Below are 17,140 nucleotides of genomic sequence, written 5' to 3' on the forward strand. Positions count from 1 at the left end.
TCTATACTATGTATTATCCTTGTCATCTGAGCTAATAATTTTAATAAGATTAACAGGAAAACCCAAGTGGAAAAGTCTTGCTTTATTTGGACAGTAGTTCCCCAAAAGAAAGTTTAATTCAGGCATGTCTAATTTTCAAAAATAGAAACTCTAAGCTAACTCCAGGGGGCAGAAAACTATCTTTAAATCTTTAACTTCAATTAATTATAATGGCGGTAATTACTCTTAAAATTCTACCCAAGTCTATGTTTCTATTGTATGAGTTTGCAAATGCAACTTTCGCTTTCAAAACAAACTTCTTCAGGCTGCCACCAAGTTACCTAATATTTATTTTTCATCTATCACTTTAGTTTAGATGTGTTCTACAGTGGCATATAAATCAGACTTTACAAGTAAATCTGAGTTTGTTTGAATTTTACCTTAATTCATTTTTTTAATTTAAAGATTTTTTTTATTACAAAAGTAATAAATGAATATACAGATGAGGGAAAAAGTCTTTTTTCAGGGTCTTAAACACCCAGAGATAATCACTATTCACACACTGTCATTTCTCCTCCCAGTACTGTGTTAGCAAAAGGGCACAATGAAATAATTTTTAATCTACTAGCAAGTTCACAGGGAAGAATCTTATAGGGTCCTTTTTTTAAAATTTTATTTATTTATTTATTTATTTATTTTTGGCTGAGTTGGGTCTTTGTTGCTGCACACAGGCTTTCTCTAGTTGTGGCGAGCGGCGGCTACTCTTCGTTGCGGCGCACGGGCTTCTCATTGCAGTGGCTTCTCTTGTTGCAAAGCACGGGCTCTAGGCGTGCAGGCGTCAGTAGTTGCGGCACGTGGGCTCAGTAGTTGTGTCTCGCGGGCTCTAGAGCGCAGGCTCAGTAGTTGTGGCTCACGGGGCTTAGTTGCTCCGCAGCATGTGGGATCTTCCCGGACCAGGGCTCGAACCCGTGTCCCTTGCATTGGCAGGTGGATTCTTAACCACTGCACCACCAGGGAAGCCCTAGGGTCTCTTCTTAATGACAGACTACCCTGTAATGAAATGATACTCTCACTATTAAAGAATTTACTTTTTTTGGTGCTTTTCTGGGTATACATATCTCTTGCTCATTGCCTATGAAACTACAATTGTATACCTAAAAACAGGAAGTTACGTATAACTGAAAGTTGGGAGGAAAAATATCCTTGTTATTGAACATCTTTTTGAATACACTCTTTAACCCTCCTATCGAGTATATTTTGAGTTAGCATAGGAAATAATTAAATCATTTTTTGATCTTGGAGGATCTTGCAGTGCCTGAAAATCATCCTGAACACCAATGGAAAATGTTAAGATGCGGCTTATATAAAGTAAAGGTGACTCTGCACCAGCTCCAAGACATACCCTGCCAACTGCATACTGAATAATCCTTGTTATTACTGTGTTTCGTTAGGTGCTTCTTTCTCCTAAAAGAAAACACAAAAAAGATTTTAGTTTAGTTCTACTTAACTTTGCTTAAAGTTAAAATATAAACCCTCAGGCTGGATCCAGACGAACATATAAAAATGGTAAATTTGTCTTCTGTGACCCAGTCTCCCATTTTCTTTCTCTCCTCTATGAACTGCAACCCGTTCAAGGAATCTTTAGTCAACAGGAGTGTCACAGTGCACAGATACATGGAGACTGGTCCAGGTAGACAGCTCAGAAGGATTACTGCACTGGAAGAAGGAGGAAATTATAATAACGAACAACAGTCAAGTCACCGTTTTTAAATGCCTCTTGGGTAACGAGCACGAATCCGCATTGCACTGAATCCTCACTAGGAGCCTGCAAGGTAGGCACAAGGAGGCTCAACCTGCCCTGTAAGCAGCAGTCTGCAGCTCCAAGCCTGCTCAGCCTGGCTTGGGAGCCCAACTTGCCTGCAGGATGCCCTCTGGGCTCATGAAACACCCACTCCAATATCCAGGGAGGGCAACCTTCCCAACACACCATCCTCTAGCAGGGCAGCAGAAATCAACACCAGCACCAGAGAACACACAACACAAAACACCTTTGCTTTAGAGGCTTTCCATCTGATAGTAAAAAAAGAAACTCTATGAACAAAGAGAATGTGAGAGGCTCACTGATATCTAAGTTCACGGCATAGTGAGGGAATACTGACTGACTGAGGCAGCCTTGCAGGCCTTTCCTCAACACTGAAATATCACACAAATGAAGTTCCAAACAAACTACGCCAAGGCACTTTACACGATACACTACACAGGTGAGTTCGTCCAGGTAAGCATTAAACTCAAGCTCACAGGAGCTTGGGGGAAAGGGAGTACAAAGAGGTGGGGGAAAGCAGGAAAGGTAAAAGAAAGAAGGAAAGGTGGATGTGAAACCAAGTTTATTGCTGGGAATGAGGGGATGAAAAGAGATGGAGACACAGCTACCACACAGACGAGGCCAGCAAAGCCATAGGCACAGGCCCACTTCTAGTGAGAATTGAACCCTGGGATGCCTACCTGGTCCTTCAGCTCCAAGTGGGATACAGTAGCTCCTCCCATTACCCATGCCTGCTTCTCTCTTTCCAACAGCCAGTTTCACCCACAGTCTCTCTGGCCAAGCAGTGCGATGGTCCTGCATGGCTGAGGACTGGTTCTGAAGGCCAATGACTGGATCTGAATCCCAGCTCACCATTCACAAGTCACTGGACCTGAGCAAAACCTGATCTCTCTGTACCATCAGTTTCCTCATTAGAAAATGTCAGTAGCCAAGAGCACCTCATAGATTGTGGTGAGGATTAAATGCGTTAATAAAGGTAGTGATTAAAATAAAGCCTGGCACAGAGTAAGCATTCAGTAAATACTAGCTACCACCACCACTATCATTGTTATACTGATGGTAATCTCCCCTACCCAAGTAGAAATTCTTTTAGTCTTCCAGTCTACTTCAAGAGACTGAATTTACTGAGCTATTACCTCTCTTCTGTTTTCAGAAATCTTCTACTGCTTAGTTTCCTAAAATGTATTAACTTGGAAATGGGTGTTGATAAAGAAACTAATCTCTAGTTTGGTATCAAAGTCTGATGATTTTTCAATAAAGCATCCCACAAAAATCTAAGTATTTGCTTTTCAAATGATACTAAGATGACATTCTATCAAGTCTATCCTTTTAAAAAGGACTAAATATTCCTTTATATTTTTCCTATCAAAGTAACATATTTTAATAGAAAATATGGAAAATACAGAATAGGAAGTAGAAAGAATAAAGAGGCATCCACAGTCCTACTACAAAAGATCAGCACTATTAATATTTTGGTGGTTTTTCTGCAAATGTTTATATACCGCTTCATTTTGTTTTATAAAGGTGTGATCATTCTATATATAACTTTATATCTTGTATTCTTTTTTCACTTGACCTATTATTTTCCTTTTAGTATTTTTGCTTCAATTATGAAAGAAACATCTATGCAGTGTAAGAAAGAAATAAAATCAGAACATATATATTGGCAAAAAAGAGAGGGAAGTTTTTTTAAATTAATAATCCATCAGTCTATCTTCTGTGATTATCTCTGTTAACATTTCGGACACAGCTTTCCAAATTATGTTCTATGTATAATACATGCCAGACACAAAGGTTTTAATAAAATGGGATCACACACACATAAATTGGAGAAGGGGGGGAGCAGTGTAACCATTTTCTAAGTACTTCTCTCCACAAAACAAGTTCACTTTAGAAAGTTTGGAAAATGAAGAAAAGCACCACAGATTAAAAACAGACAAACAAAAAACACCTATAATTTCATCTAGGATGACCTCTCTTCAGGTTTGAGTATATATTCTTTACACCTATGCTTCTTTACAAAGCTAAGATATTGTATATGAAGTCTTATGACTACTTTTTCCTCTACTATAGGATGAACATTTTTGCATGCACTAAGTTCTTCTAAATCACTATTTTTAATGACTACATAGCTAAGATGACATCTTTTAAAACAGCAAAAGCACTAAATTAGGCCATTCTAAAGCAGTCTTCTTATTCAGCATGTGCTCACACATGCATATAGCTAGGCAGGACCTAAATGAAACAGGCCATTTACAATATGGAAATCCACGTTTGAGAAACAAGTACTAGTAATGTGTTGCAAGAACACACCGATGTTCTCCCAGTTTACTAAAGAGAGCAGAAGCAACTGAGGCGTGCGGGCGTGGCTGGAGAAGAGGAAGGAAGTGTGGGCGGCCCTACACACATTTTGCAAGCTGCTGAAAACAGTTGTAAAACCAGCCTCTGTTAAACCTACTGTCAAGTTGGAATTCACCCTGTTATTCTTGTCAAAATTCACTTCTGGCTTTTCACTGACATCTTCACCACTGCAGTGTGGTCTGTATATCAAACAAAGGTCTCCAACTCACACCTCTCCCTAGGAGAGGTGAGGAAGAGCACACTGAACAAAGGTGGCTCGGCGTGGATACTCATTATCAACCAATCCATGGCATGAGAGAGCCGGTCACGCAAAAAGGACCATGTGCAAAAATCAGGCTACTTCTATAGCCTCTCTGCACTTTGGGACATTAAATTCCCGCCCAAACCAGACCACGAATATTCAAACACACAAAAACCTCCCAAACAAATTACATGCTTGAAAAAAAGTATCTGTGCCAATACTCTCCCTCCAATACATACAGCTAAAAGATGAGTTTTTATAAAGCCATGCTAAAACTGTATTTAAGCTTCTTACACATGGAAATTATCTGGTATCTTTTACAAACACCAAAAAAATGAACACTGTTGTTACTCTTACTTAGGGGAAGTATCAGACTAAATGTATGTTTGGAGAAAAGCCAACTTAAGTGAAGGAACTAACAGACTCTCCATGAAAATTACTGCCCTGATTTAACTGCTAAAATTTCAAAGATACCTATAACAAAAATGGTATAGGCTGGAAAGAAGACAGTAGACTCAATCCTCCAGGAATATCAACAACCTCCAGATCAAGCAAAATAAACACAACCCCAGTGGCAGTCACCACTGCTGCTCTTTTCATCCAAAGTAAACAACATGCCACATTTCTAGAACAGCACTCCTCCTCCTGGGTGTTATCAATATAAGCTATAAATCAAAGATGAAGAAACCAGGGAATTCCCTGGTGGTCCAGTGGTTAGGACTCTGCGCTTCCACTGCAGGGGGCGCGGGTTTGATCCCTGGTAGGGGAACTAAGAACCCACATGCAGCAGGGCGCGGCCAAAAAAGAAAAAAAAAAAAAAAAGAGGAAACCACAAACAGGTCAACACGTCCCAAGTTACGGAAGAATCCAGAGTTCTTCACTGGATTGATTGAATATTACTAAGTGGGTATCATGTAGTATCAGTCTGTAGCCACTGAATGGAATCAAGATGGAAACTACAAATTAGAAGATTTCAGTCAACCATTTATTATGAGAAATGTCCCAATAGACAAAAATGTACCTCCAAATGTCTAATAAAGTATTTTTCAAGGGAAGGTAACTGCCTACTGAAGTATGTTCTTCAAGTTTTCTTCGAGGTAGTCAATTTTAATGGACTCAGGGCCACTGAGGTAACCAGGAATGCCAGGCTGAAAAGCCTGCTCCAGTCTCTCGAGGCAGTGACTGGGTTGCCAACGCAGATCTATCCCTTAAAGTGCTGGTTTAAGTAATCTTTATTTCCTCTAAGTAAACAAGCTATATTCCAGGACACATCAAGGAATTTTTGAATGAATTTAGGAGTCAGGCAATCCATTAACTGATAGAAAGCAGTAGTTAGTATTTGTAGAAAACGGTTAACATCCAAGCCACAAAACCTGAAGCAGCAGCACAGATAATAAGTTCAAATTCCTAAACAGAACTGCCTCTCATTAACGTGATGAAAAATGTCAATAAGCATGTCACCATTTCTACCTGATGGTAAAGTGAGATTTCAAAAATTAGTATGGTGACAGCCCTCGTATAAAGTGCCCACATAATAAATAATGACTTAAGCACAAGTTGGTGTGTAGAAATTACTCCAAAATAAATAAAGCCGACCCACAATTACTCCTTTGCCAGGAAAACAGAATATAAGTTGGAAGTTATGGAGAATTTTAAAACTTAATAATCTAAATCTCTCTTACAAAGCTTTTATTAATACTGTCAAAACTCATTTTAACTCCCTATCATCTTTTCATCCCCCCTGCTGATATTGTGACAAAGATGGTAATGAAAAAGTGGTCAAAAAAGAATGCTGGAAAAGAAAAAAAATAAACTGATCCATTAACAAAAATACTGGCACCTAACATTTCATTGACTTTGACTTAAAAGGCAGAATCATTTGGGGATTCTCTCATACTGCTGGGACTGCAAATTACCTTTCTGAAAAACAATTTGGCAATACCTGCATCAAGAGCCTTAAAATAATTAATACCCTCGATTTAAAAATCTTACTACTAGATTTATGTCTTAAAGAAATAAAGACATGAACAAATATTTATATTCAACAATGTTCAGTGATATTCATATACGAGAAAAAAAAAATCAGGGACTTCCCTGGCTGTCCGGTGGTTAAGACTCCGCGCCCCTAATGCAGGGGGTATGGGTTCGAATCCTGGTCAGGGAACTAAAACCCCACATGCCACACGGTGTGGCCAAAAAAAAAAAAAAAAAAAAGTATATATATGTGTATATATATAGTATATATATATACATCTCAGAAATAGCCAAAAGGTCTACAATAAGGAAATGCTATACCTAACATTAACACTATGCTGCTATATTTTGAAGCTATTTAATCTCATGGGAAATTGTCACAATAAAATATTAAGTAAAAATATTCACACACCAAATTTCATGGCACAGGATCCCAATTTCTTTAAAAGCATATAATTTGTCTGCATATATACTAAAAATACCAAAATGTTAATTGGTAAAATTGTAGTTTTCTTTCTCTTTATGCTTTTCTGTTCTTTTCAAATTTTTCACAGCAGATGTGTGCTGCCTTTTAATCTAGGAAAGGCAGATGCTATTAAAATTCTGAATTTCTGTACATAATTATTCAATTTACTTTTCCATTGAGATCTATAAAGTAAACCAATTTCCCTGAAAACATATATACATATTTATGTAATCTTAACAAACAAGGCATATTCAATGAAATATTCTACCTCCCTTGAGGGACAAAGTATGCAATTTCTTCAGGCTGAGGAAGGAACAGGAACACTGAGTCTATTTTTATTAGCAAACATTTGAGCCCTAATTGTGTAGAACACAACACAGTCCCTGTCCTTTAGAATCTTACAAATAAGTTATCTACACATAAAAAGACAATCAATTATACAAGTTAACCTCAGTGAGTTCCGTCAAAGGAAGAGCAGAGGATACCAAAGGCAGGATCCCCAAGGATGGGGCAACCCACAGATCAGGCCTTACCCTTCACCGGGAGCAGCGGGACACCATTCCTGACAGTGGGGGAAACAGGCAGCAGAGTGCGCATACGGCTTCCGAAAGGAGAACGCCAATGTGCGTCAAGTTAGGCCGTGGGGTAGAAGTGAGGTAAGTTTAATAGGGTTAGGAAGGCTGATCTTGAAAACTACCTAGTGGCTCACCATTCAGGGAACTGTGATGAACTCTTAGCTTCTCAAAATCAATGGAAAACTTGCTAGACTAAATAATTCACCACATATCTATCTTTGAATTATACTTAAGGTTAATTCAAGTGCCATTAAAGAGTTAAAAATGCACAGAAGCAGCTTCACATCACAGAGCTGATATGAGGCCTCAAAAGAAGAGAAAAACTCTAGGTTTTAACATGAGAGCGACATAAGAATAAGGTCATTAGAAAATTTAAACCAATTTAAAAACACTGTTCACTTTAAAGTTCCATAAACACCAATTTTTGTCTTGACTTACTAGATCTCTCTCATTATTACCCATATTACTTTCCTAAAAAGCTATTACTAACCGAAATAGGTTTATATAGAAATGAGTCTTACAGCAAAACTACAGTTGACCTTTCTTTTCATTGTCTCATTTCAAGTTTTAAAAATGTCTTCTACTGCCACAACTGCCCACTGTTTTGTTTTAATGCAGGTTTCAAAAAGAGTAAACAATTCAACTACTGGGAATCTATGTATGCACTGGATTCTTTACATATGTTATATAATTTATTCCTCACAACCAAGAATACAATGGAAGTATCATACCCATTTTAACAGATGAGAAAGCAGGGTCAAATAGGATAAGGACTTCCTATGGCCCCAGTCCTACGCCCAAGTAAGAGCTGCCTAAATTGACTCCTGGGCCCTGCATTTTTTCCTGAAATAATACAATGCCTCCCCCTTTGACGTAGGCCTTTCTAATTCCCAGGGAAACAACAGCACTAAAATAAATCTATTTTGACATTTCTGTTTTTCCTCCCATTCTGACATGCCATGTGAGTTACCTGACCCAGCAATCAACTAAAAAGAGGAAATTCCCTAATGCCACCAAAGTGCCAAAGACTCACCTAATAAACATTATTAATTAATAATTCCAGGGACTTCCCTGGTGGTCCAGTGGCAAAGACTCCACACTCCCAATGCAGGGGGCCCGGGTTTGATCCCTGGTCAGGGAACTAGATCCCACATGCTGCAACTAAAGATCCCGCATGCCGCAACTGAGACCCGGCGCAGCCAAATAAATAAATAAATATTTTTAAAAGATTCACATAACTTTTAACAGAAAGTTTTGCAAAGTAAAACTTTTTTTAAAAAGTTAAATAAATAATTCCATTAAAAACTTTTTGAAATGTTTAGAAACTGCTCTTTGAGAAAGGAAATTGCAGGCAAATAACCATTCAAAAGACAGACTGAGGTAATTACTGGTCATCTAAAAATTGAATGGCACCTTGAAAATAACTTCACCTTTAGAGTTTGCATACAATTTTGTTATGGCAAGAGTCCTCCCCAGTGGCACAGAACAGCCAACACCAAGCAAGTAATTTAAGTACAATTTAGGAAGATCCTATTTTCTGCTGTAAAAAATTTATCCTTGGGACTTCCCTGGTGGCGCGGCGGTTAAGAATCCACCTGCCAATGCAGGGGACGTGGGTTCGAGCCCTGGTCCGGGAAGATCCCACATGCCGCGGAGCAACTAAGCCCGTGCGCCACAGCTACTGAGCCTTGCTCTAGAGCCCGCGAGCCACAACTACTGAGCCCGCGTGCCACAACTACTGAAGCCTGTGTACCTACAGTCCATGCCCCGCAACAAGAGAAGCCACCGCAATGAGAAGCCCGCACACCGTAACGAAGAGTAGCCCCTGCTCGCCGCAACTAGAGAAAGCCCGCGCACAGCAACGAAGACCCAAAGCAGCCAAAAATAAATAAATAAATAAATTTATTTTTTTTAAAAAATTTATCCTTACCCAAGCTACAATTTTAACGTACTTTTGCATATTACATTCTCTCCATTTGTTTCTGAAAAAGCATTTTCCTTCACAAGAGGATTAGCAAATGCTCACAGAATAGGAGAACAAAGGATAAAATCAAGCCTTGAAACTGTAGATTGAATATTCTCATTGTAAATATCTTCTGTAGTACTCATAATGCTTTATACCAATAAAGAGAGAACTGTTTAACCTGTAGAATATGAGATAAAACACAAAGCTAAACTCTAAAATTCAATCGCTCTACTTCTGTCCACTGCTAAAAAAAAAGACTGTATGGTATTTGGACTATTTTAAAGAGATCCATAAATACGGCACACCCTAGCTTCATAATTTGTCCAACGAATATTTGTTAGTATAATGTCCTAAATCTAAAATGAACTTTACCTAGATAAGTTATACTGTAAGAGTGAAACCTACATTACCTAAAATATAATCTCTTTAATATAAAAGCAGCAATGTGGCTAAATATTAAACCCAGTTAGATACATTATTCAAACATTTTCCCCTATCTATGCAATATGAAGACAATATAATGAACTAAGAGGTGTGTCTGCGCATAGAAGGAGAGGGAACATCAGAGAAAAGCTGGGACAGCAACCTAAGAGGCACATTTCAAAGTACCACAGAGTCAACTTTTATTATCTTCACCATAGAGGTGCACTTTAAAAATGATCAAAATTCATTTATTTAGCAAATATGAGTAGCATCTTAGCACAAAAGAGTACCACAGGACATGGAGCCCAACAAATTACTCAACTTCTGCCAACAGGCATGTCTTTTTCTATAAAACAAAGATAATCACCACCTTGGACAGTTATTATGAAAGCAAAAGGCGATAATACATATTAGCAAGTTGTGAGTGGGATCAAAATCACCCCAGGATTTTTCTCCCCAACTTTTCACAAATGGCTTCCCTCCCAGGAGAGTCTGATATTTTAGAGGGGTTGTATACTTACTTCCTCATCTTAGTTTGATATCGGTACCCTCACCCCTTATTGGCCCAAGTAACTGCTCCTAAATGCCTGTACTGGATATAATAGGAAGGCCGCTGCCCCACATTATTTACACCTCTCAAAGGGACAAGGAGGCCGGAAGAGGTGTTCTTTCCCCTAAGTCTGCCTTCAGTAGTTCACAGGAGGCATCTCAGAGAAATTAATTTTTTTGTTTGAGCTAAGAACTGAAATCGGCCATGGTGGGAAAGAGGCCTTAGTGTGATTGGGACAGCAATACATGCAGAGCAGAGTGTAAGAGACAAGGTTAGACAGGTAGGTAAGGGCCAGATACCCAAAGGTCCTTGTATCCTGTGCACATCAGTTGACATTCCTCACATCTGGCTAGCCCTTAACCATGCTTCAGGGCCCAGCGTGAAGGTCACCTTCCTGACCATAGCCTCTCCCTCCCCTCCCACACTCCTGCACACCAGCTCCCCACACCCTCTCACAGCACCAGGCCCTTTTCCATTATGGCCCTTATCACAACTGTGGTTATATAATTATTTTTGTGATTATGTGATTAATAATCTGTGTCCCCCACTAGATTACATGATAAATTCAGCCCGTGTAAGACGCACATCTGTTTTATTCAGCTCTCCATCCCAGGGCCCGCCAAGTATAGCATCTGCCCAAAATATATAGGTATACTTTATTAAATGAACAAATGAAAGCTGGCACTAAGAAGCCAAGGAAGAATCCTGAGCAGGGGAACGGCAATCAGAGATGACAGTTAAACAAACCACTCTGGCAGCAAAGTGAAGATCAGATTGGAAGGGCAAGACTAGGGTTTGGACACAGGTAAGGAGACTAGTGAAAATGTCTCCAGATAAATGATTAAAGACTTAAAAATGAGGGCAGCCTGTACCTGGGCGGTGATGGCGAGGATGTAATGGAGGAGACACGTTTAGGAAGTAGAATCCAGGAACTCAATGCACAGGGGGCAAAGCAAAGAGGGCAATCTAGAATGACTAGTGGAGAGTGGTAGCAGGAGGGGTCATTTACTCAGACAGGGAATTCAGGACAGTAACAAACATTTCTTGAGCATTTACTGCATGGCAGTGTAGAGTGGAAGATTTGCTTCTAGCTCTGGAATTCTATGAGTGAAGAGCAATTTCAATCCAACTCATCTGGAGAAAATGGGTATGGTTTCCACTAATGGGCAACAAACTAAAGTTGAGATTTTTAAAGTTTCTTCGCCAGGACACTTCTTGGGTACACTGACTGTGTGAAGCATTACACTGGTCTGGGGATATAGAAATCAAAGAAGGGATCTCTGGCTCCAAGGAGCTGACAGTCTTCTGGATTTGAGAAAGGTAACTGCACGTCAACAACTGAGAAACCGAGGCCCACTGAGGCTACGATTTGACCAGTTACATGTCCTGTAACCTACATTTCTGGAGCACTGATTTCATAATCAATATCACATTTCAGGCCAACATGTAGCTGAGGGGTTATGTGTTTAGATAGGCAGACAGACACCCCTCCCCCCAATCTTGCTGTGAGCCTGGAGACACTCCAGAACTTAAAACATCATGGTGGGGCTTCCCTGGTGGCGCAGTGGTTGAGAATCTGCCTGCCAATGAAGGGGACACGGGTTCGAGCCCTGGTCTGGGAGGATCCCACATGCCGCGGAGCGGCTGGGCCCGTGAGCCACAACTGCTGAGCCTGCGCGTCTGGAGCCTGTGCTCCGCAACGGGAGAGGCCGTGGTGGTGAGAGGCCCGCGCACCGCGATGAAGACTGGCCCCCGCTCGCCGCAACTAGAGAAAGCCCTCGCACAGAAACGAAGACCCAACACAGCTAAAAATAAATAAATAAATTAAAAAAAAAAAAAAAAAAACATCATGGTGCATGGGCAGCCAATGCCCTCCAACTCTGAAGTAACTGCTGTAGTCACATGGCAGCAGTCTGGGGAATAGGACACAACAAGGAAGGAGAGAGAGAAAGGCCTTCTTTGTCAGGAAAGAGCCTACCTGAGCAGAGGCCAAACGCTGGAGGTGCCAAAGCAGAATCTCAGGAGGCTCTGGAAGTAACAGCAGAGAAATAAATGTTCAGGAAAGATAGAGCAGGAATCCTCTTTAGTCAGGTTCCTCCCCTACCACCAGCAAGAAATGGTTTCCCACGGGATCTAAGGCCTCAACCCAAAGCAGATACATGGAAAGCAAGATACGGAAATAATCTGTGGTGTGAATAACGCAGCTCCAGATCATCCAGAACAGACAACACATTTCCAGTGCTCACTTGTGAGGCCATTAAGTCCAAGAGGCTGTACACCGGCTCTTCCCAAACTAAAACAGAATAACAAAACATGTCCCCCTCCATCCCCAAAGGTACTGCCCCACTCCTCCCCCTTCTTTTCCATAGTCTTAAAAGAAACAAAAACAGCTGCACCCTGTTTCTACCTCCTCAACTCCCTTTCACCCACTTGGATCTAAGTTCTTCCTCCACCACCTGCCCTTGTCTTTTCACCCTCCTTGAACCCTTGGAGCCCTCTCCCCTTTTCTCTGCCTGGGAACTCTACCCATCCTTCAAGACTGGTTCAACCATCACCTTCTCTGTGAAGCATTCCCAAGTCAGACTGTTCCTTGCCCAAGGGTCTTGCCTATGTCTCACCACAGCATTTGATCCTACTGTTATTGATTACCTTGGTGTAAATATAATTTATAATAGCCTGGGACTTCCCTGGTGGCGCGGTGGTTAAGAATCCGCCTGCCAATGCAGGGGACACGGGTTCGAGCCCTGGTCCGGGAAGATCCCACATGCCGCGGAGCAACTAAGCCCGTGCACCACAACTACTGAGCCTGCGGTCTAGAGCCCGCGGGCCACAACTACTGAAGCCCGCACACCTGGAGCCCGTGCTCCGCAACAAGAGAAGCCACTGCAGTGAGAAGCCCGCGCACCGCAACAGAGTCCCCACTCACTGCAACGAAGACCCAACACAGCCAAAAATAAATAAATAATAAATAAAACAAAAAAACAAAAAATACAATAGCCTGTAAAGGCAGGAACTAGTTTTTATTCACTTTTCTACTGCTATCCTCTAACCCAGGGCCCCAAAAGTAGACAAAGGCTCCATGAATAAATGATCATAGGTTAGTTTACCTTCAAAACTGCTACAAACCACTCAACTTTTCCACCTAACTTGCTCTAAGAGCTGACCAGCACATACATGCACACTGGGAAGTATCCATATTCTAAATAATTAGTTTTCTTATAAAAGCATCTTGGCTAAAAATTCTACCTCTTGGTTGTTAGGCAAACAGCTGGCATGCAGTAAAATCAAGTCTTCAGAGTTCCTCACATCTATGTTTCTAATTCCTAAAATTCTGACCATGTGATAAGTGTACTTGTACCCTTTTCTTCCTGGGCTGTGTAATGAGTTCTTAGGCTCAGACAAGCTGCTGCAGGGGAGAAATCAAGCCTTATTTATACCAGTGCTTAGAACCTGGGCTGCTTAATATCTCCAAAATAAAGTTTTTTTTCTATTTAGTTTCACTTTCTATATGAAACATCCATAGTAAAGTTTAGACCAATAGTATCTCCTGCGCCCAGTAAAAATATCTGAAAGCCCTTCACTTTTAATAAGGACATTTGAAAGCCTTCATTTTAGGATTATGGGATTACATTTGACCCATAAAGCCTCAATCTATACTTCTGTTCTAGAATAATAAAAATTACATAACTTCTGAGTCCTTGTATGTTTTATACAAATGGATCTTACTGCAATAATACAGGAAAACTTACTAAAAATAGTAAAAAAATTAGTACGTTGTGAGTAACTTTTCTGCACAAAATAAAAACTGTGCAAATTTTAAAAAACAGAAAGGTGTCAAAGTTCCCTACATGGAAAGCCTTAAAGATGGAGTATTAAGAAAAGTTAACACAGTGCACCTGACTTTCAATTACTATACTGCTTCAGTAAGTGACCTTGGGAATGTCATTTCTCTCATTTCTAGTTCTGTAAAATGGGAATGTCATGTTTTCCTAATAGACATAATTAGATAGTCAAATAAAAGAATCAACATGATTTCTTTTTTAAACTTGTCTAATTAGTATGCGTTAATCACCACCAGTACAGAACATTTCTCTCCAAGAATCCAATTCCAAGAGAAATATTTAAGCAGACGTTGAAGACAGATTTCCTTAAGGGAATGATTTTATAAATCTGGAGAGCCATATAACAAGATTATAAATTAACAAATGGATTACATAAGCCTTGACAACCCCAGACTTTAAAGTACACCGATATACATTCTGATAAATTAGACTGATTTGGGACTAGCACCCCAACCCCATACAAGGAACCCAAACTGAGGCAACTGATGCTTGATAGGAATCAGGTGGAATCGAATCAGTATGCCGAACATTTGCAGTTCCATCACCTGCTAGCCATGCTTCACCTTTCACCATAAAACGTGAAACGCATTAAGTCAGCTTTACCACCTGCTCCTAAAACTGTGGAAATGTACTCAATTAAATGGAAGGGGAAAAAAGTAACTTGACAGTGTGAAAAATCCGATATCCTCAGACGTCTATAGGTTGAGGAACCCTACTGCTAAATCCCTCCTCTCCCCTCCAAATACTGGACTTGAACCGAATTCCCTATGAACCTATTGAATTTTATCTGATGCAACTGTTGGAACAGCACAGCTCCAGGAACCCCCCCCGCCCGCCCCCCAGGATGCAAGGCTGTCACTTTCCTGGATCCCAAGTCCAAATAAAAGGCAGGAAGGTTTCTGTAAAACGGTCCAGAAAGAAATCAACAGGCGATGACTACGGAAAAGAACGGACGTTTTCCAATCTTAAAAATTCTAGCTGTCCCTCGGGAATGGCACTGCTCCTCCTTCCTTACCCCGATGCCCTTTCTCTACAGACAACAATATCCCCATTCTATTTTACGGCTGCAGTTTTAGCAAGGAACCCCCCTGCTACGCCAGATTTCCAGATTCTTTTGAAAAAGGAAAACACCTTTGGTGAAGAATACACACCGCACGAGAAAACCTGGGAGCGGAGCCCCGCGGGCGCCGCACTCGGCCCGCTCCGGGGCGGGGCGCGGGGATGCGGGCGCCTCCCGAGGTGCCGCAATCCCGCCGCGGCCGCAAGGGCAGGGCCTCCGGGCGCCCGCGGCCAGCCGCCGCAGTGCCGGCTCCCATCCGGGCCCCGCCGCCGCCCGCCGCCAGGCCGCGCCGCCGCCGCGCGGGGACGGGGCCGCAGCAGCCGGGGCCCCGCGTCCTCCCCGGCGCGCGACGCGGCCGGCGCGGGGAGCGCGGAGCGCGCAACTTACTTTCCGCCTGCGGCGGTAGCCCGGCTCCGGCGCCCGGCAACGGCGGAGGCGACTAGGCGGCGGAGGCCGGCCCGACCCCCGCCCACAGCCACCGCGCCCGGCCGCGCTCCGCGTTCGCCCCTACCTCAGCCAGCAGGCGGGCGTCTGTCTGCAGCGGCCGCGGCGCCGACGACTCCCTCCCGGCCGCCGAATCCCCGCACCCAGCGATAATCATAATACCGAACGGGCGGCCGGCCGCGGGGAGGGGGTGGGGACCGACTTGCGCCTGCGCGGGGCGCGCGTCACTGTGACGTAAGCGCCGGGGCGGGGCCGCGGGGAGGGAGGGACGGGACGGGGCGGGGCCGCGGGGAGGGAGGGACGGGACGGGGCGGGGCGGGGTGCACCTGCGGGCTCCCGCGCGCGGGCTGCTGGAGGGCATCCTGGCATCATCCCGACCCCAGCGAGTCTGGGCTGCGGCTGGCGGTAGGAAGCGGGCGAGGTGCCCGAACAGAAGGGATGATGAAGAAGGAAGCACTAGGGACGTGGGAGAATGGCCCAGAAAAGTAGCGCGAGCCGTCGGGGGAAATCGGAGGGAAGGGATCGCGTCCTCACCAGACTCTAGGTCCTGGGACGTGGGGCCGAGGGCGCCAGGCGCTTTACCCTTTTAAAGTTTCCTCCCATCTCCCGCCCAGGTTTAAGCAAAGAAAGGGAAAAAATTCAATATACATTCATGTATACACATACATATTCTTTACAGTTTCTTCTCTTTGGGAACCCAATTTGAAGGAATTTTGTTGATTTTGTTGCCATTTTTAAAAAAGAGAAAAAGCCCAGCATCCGAATGCAGCGCTGGCTTTAAAGGTCAGCGGGAGACCCTTGCCTGGCCAGGCTGCCTCCTCTGGAAAAGTGTGGACAGGCGAAAGGTCGTGGGAAGTATTAAAGCATGTTAAGTTAGGGATTCAGAACACTCCAGGCATTAACTGTGCACAGCGGCATGGTCACCAGGCCGGTGGCTCCCGAAGGGAACTTCGCGCTCGCCGGAGAGGAGGGTTTGGGAGGGTGGGAGACAGGGGCAGGGGCTCACGTCTCCCGCCCTTGGAAGCTTGGCGCGCAATGGAGATCAGCTCTCCGGGTTTTCTGGAAGGGAGTGACAAGCCAGATGCCAGATTTCTCCAACCTGCTTTTTCCCTTAATGATTCTCCCTGCTCTCCACCCCTCCCCCAAGGAAGGACCCCTAGCAAAGAAGGACACAATGTGGGGGGAGGCGGGAGCTGCTTAGATGCTCCAAGTTTGATTAAATTGACTGGACGGAGAAGAAAAATCTAGATGGCTTTAGCAAATGTCTCTGCTGACCTGGAAGTGTCAGAAGCCTTTTCTTTTCAGACTGTCTCCTTGGCATCCACTTTGCATGTCTGAAGATGACTGGGAAGCAAGAGTGGATTGTTGGGAGGTACAGACCCTCAGGGTAATAACAGAAGGTTAAAGGGGGACTCCCAGTTACCCTAAGGCTCTGGC

The 17,140-nt window shown here is 42.9% G+C and overlaps 1 protein-coding gene across 3 annotated transcripts in view; it reads right to left on the reverse strand.

Annotated features, from left to right (window-relative positions):
* SNRK (SNF related kinase) overlaps positions 1-15,895 on the reverse strand; it is a 61,624-nt gene extending 45,729 nt beyond the window's left edge. For 2 of the 3 annotated variants that reach the window (XM_036870647.1, XM_036870646.1), the window contains exons 1-2: positions 15,771-15,895; positions 1,382-1,443 (exon numbers count right to left, since the gene is read on the reverse strand). Coding sequence is in view for 1 of the 3 variants with exons in the window: in XM_036870645.1 (XP_036726540.1) it covers positions 1,382-1,443; positions 12,336-12,385; positions 15,771-15,860 (202 nt within the window). In the remaining 2 variants the exon portion in view is untranslated. Of the gene's footprint in view, positions 1-1,381; positions 1,444-12,335; positions 12,386-15,770 lie in introns of all 3 variants that reach the window. The other variant, XM_036870645.1, reaches the window with a different exon arrangement.
* Positions 15,896-17,140: the final 1,245 nt, after the last annotated feature.

This window comes from Balaenoptera musculus, chromosome 11 (assembly GCF_009873245.2).
Source record: "Balaenoptera musculus isolate JJ_BM4_2016_0621 chromosome 11, mBalMus1.pri.v3, whole genome shotgun sequence".
NCBI lineage: Eukaryota > Metazoa > Chordata > Mammalia > Artiodactyla > Balaenopteridae > Balaenoptera > Balaenoptera musculus.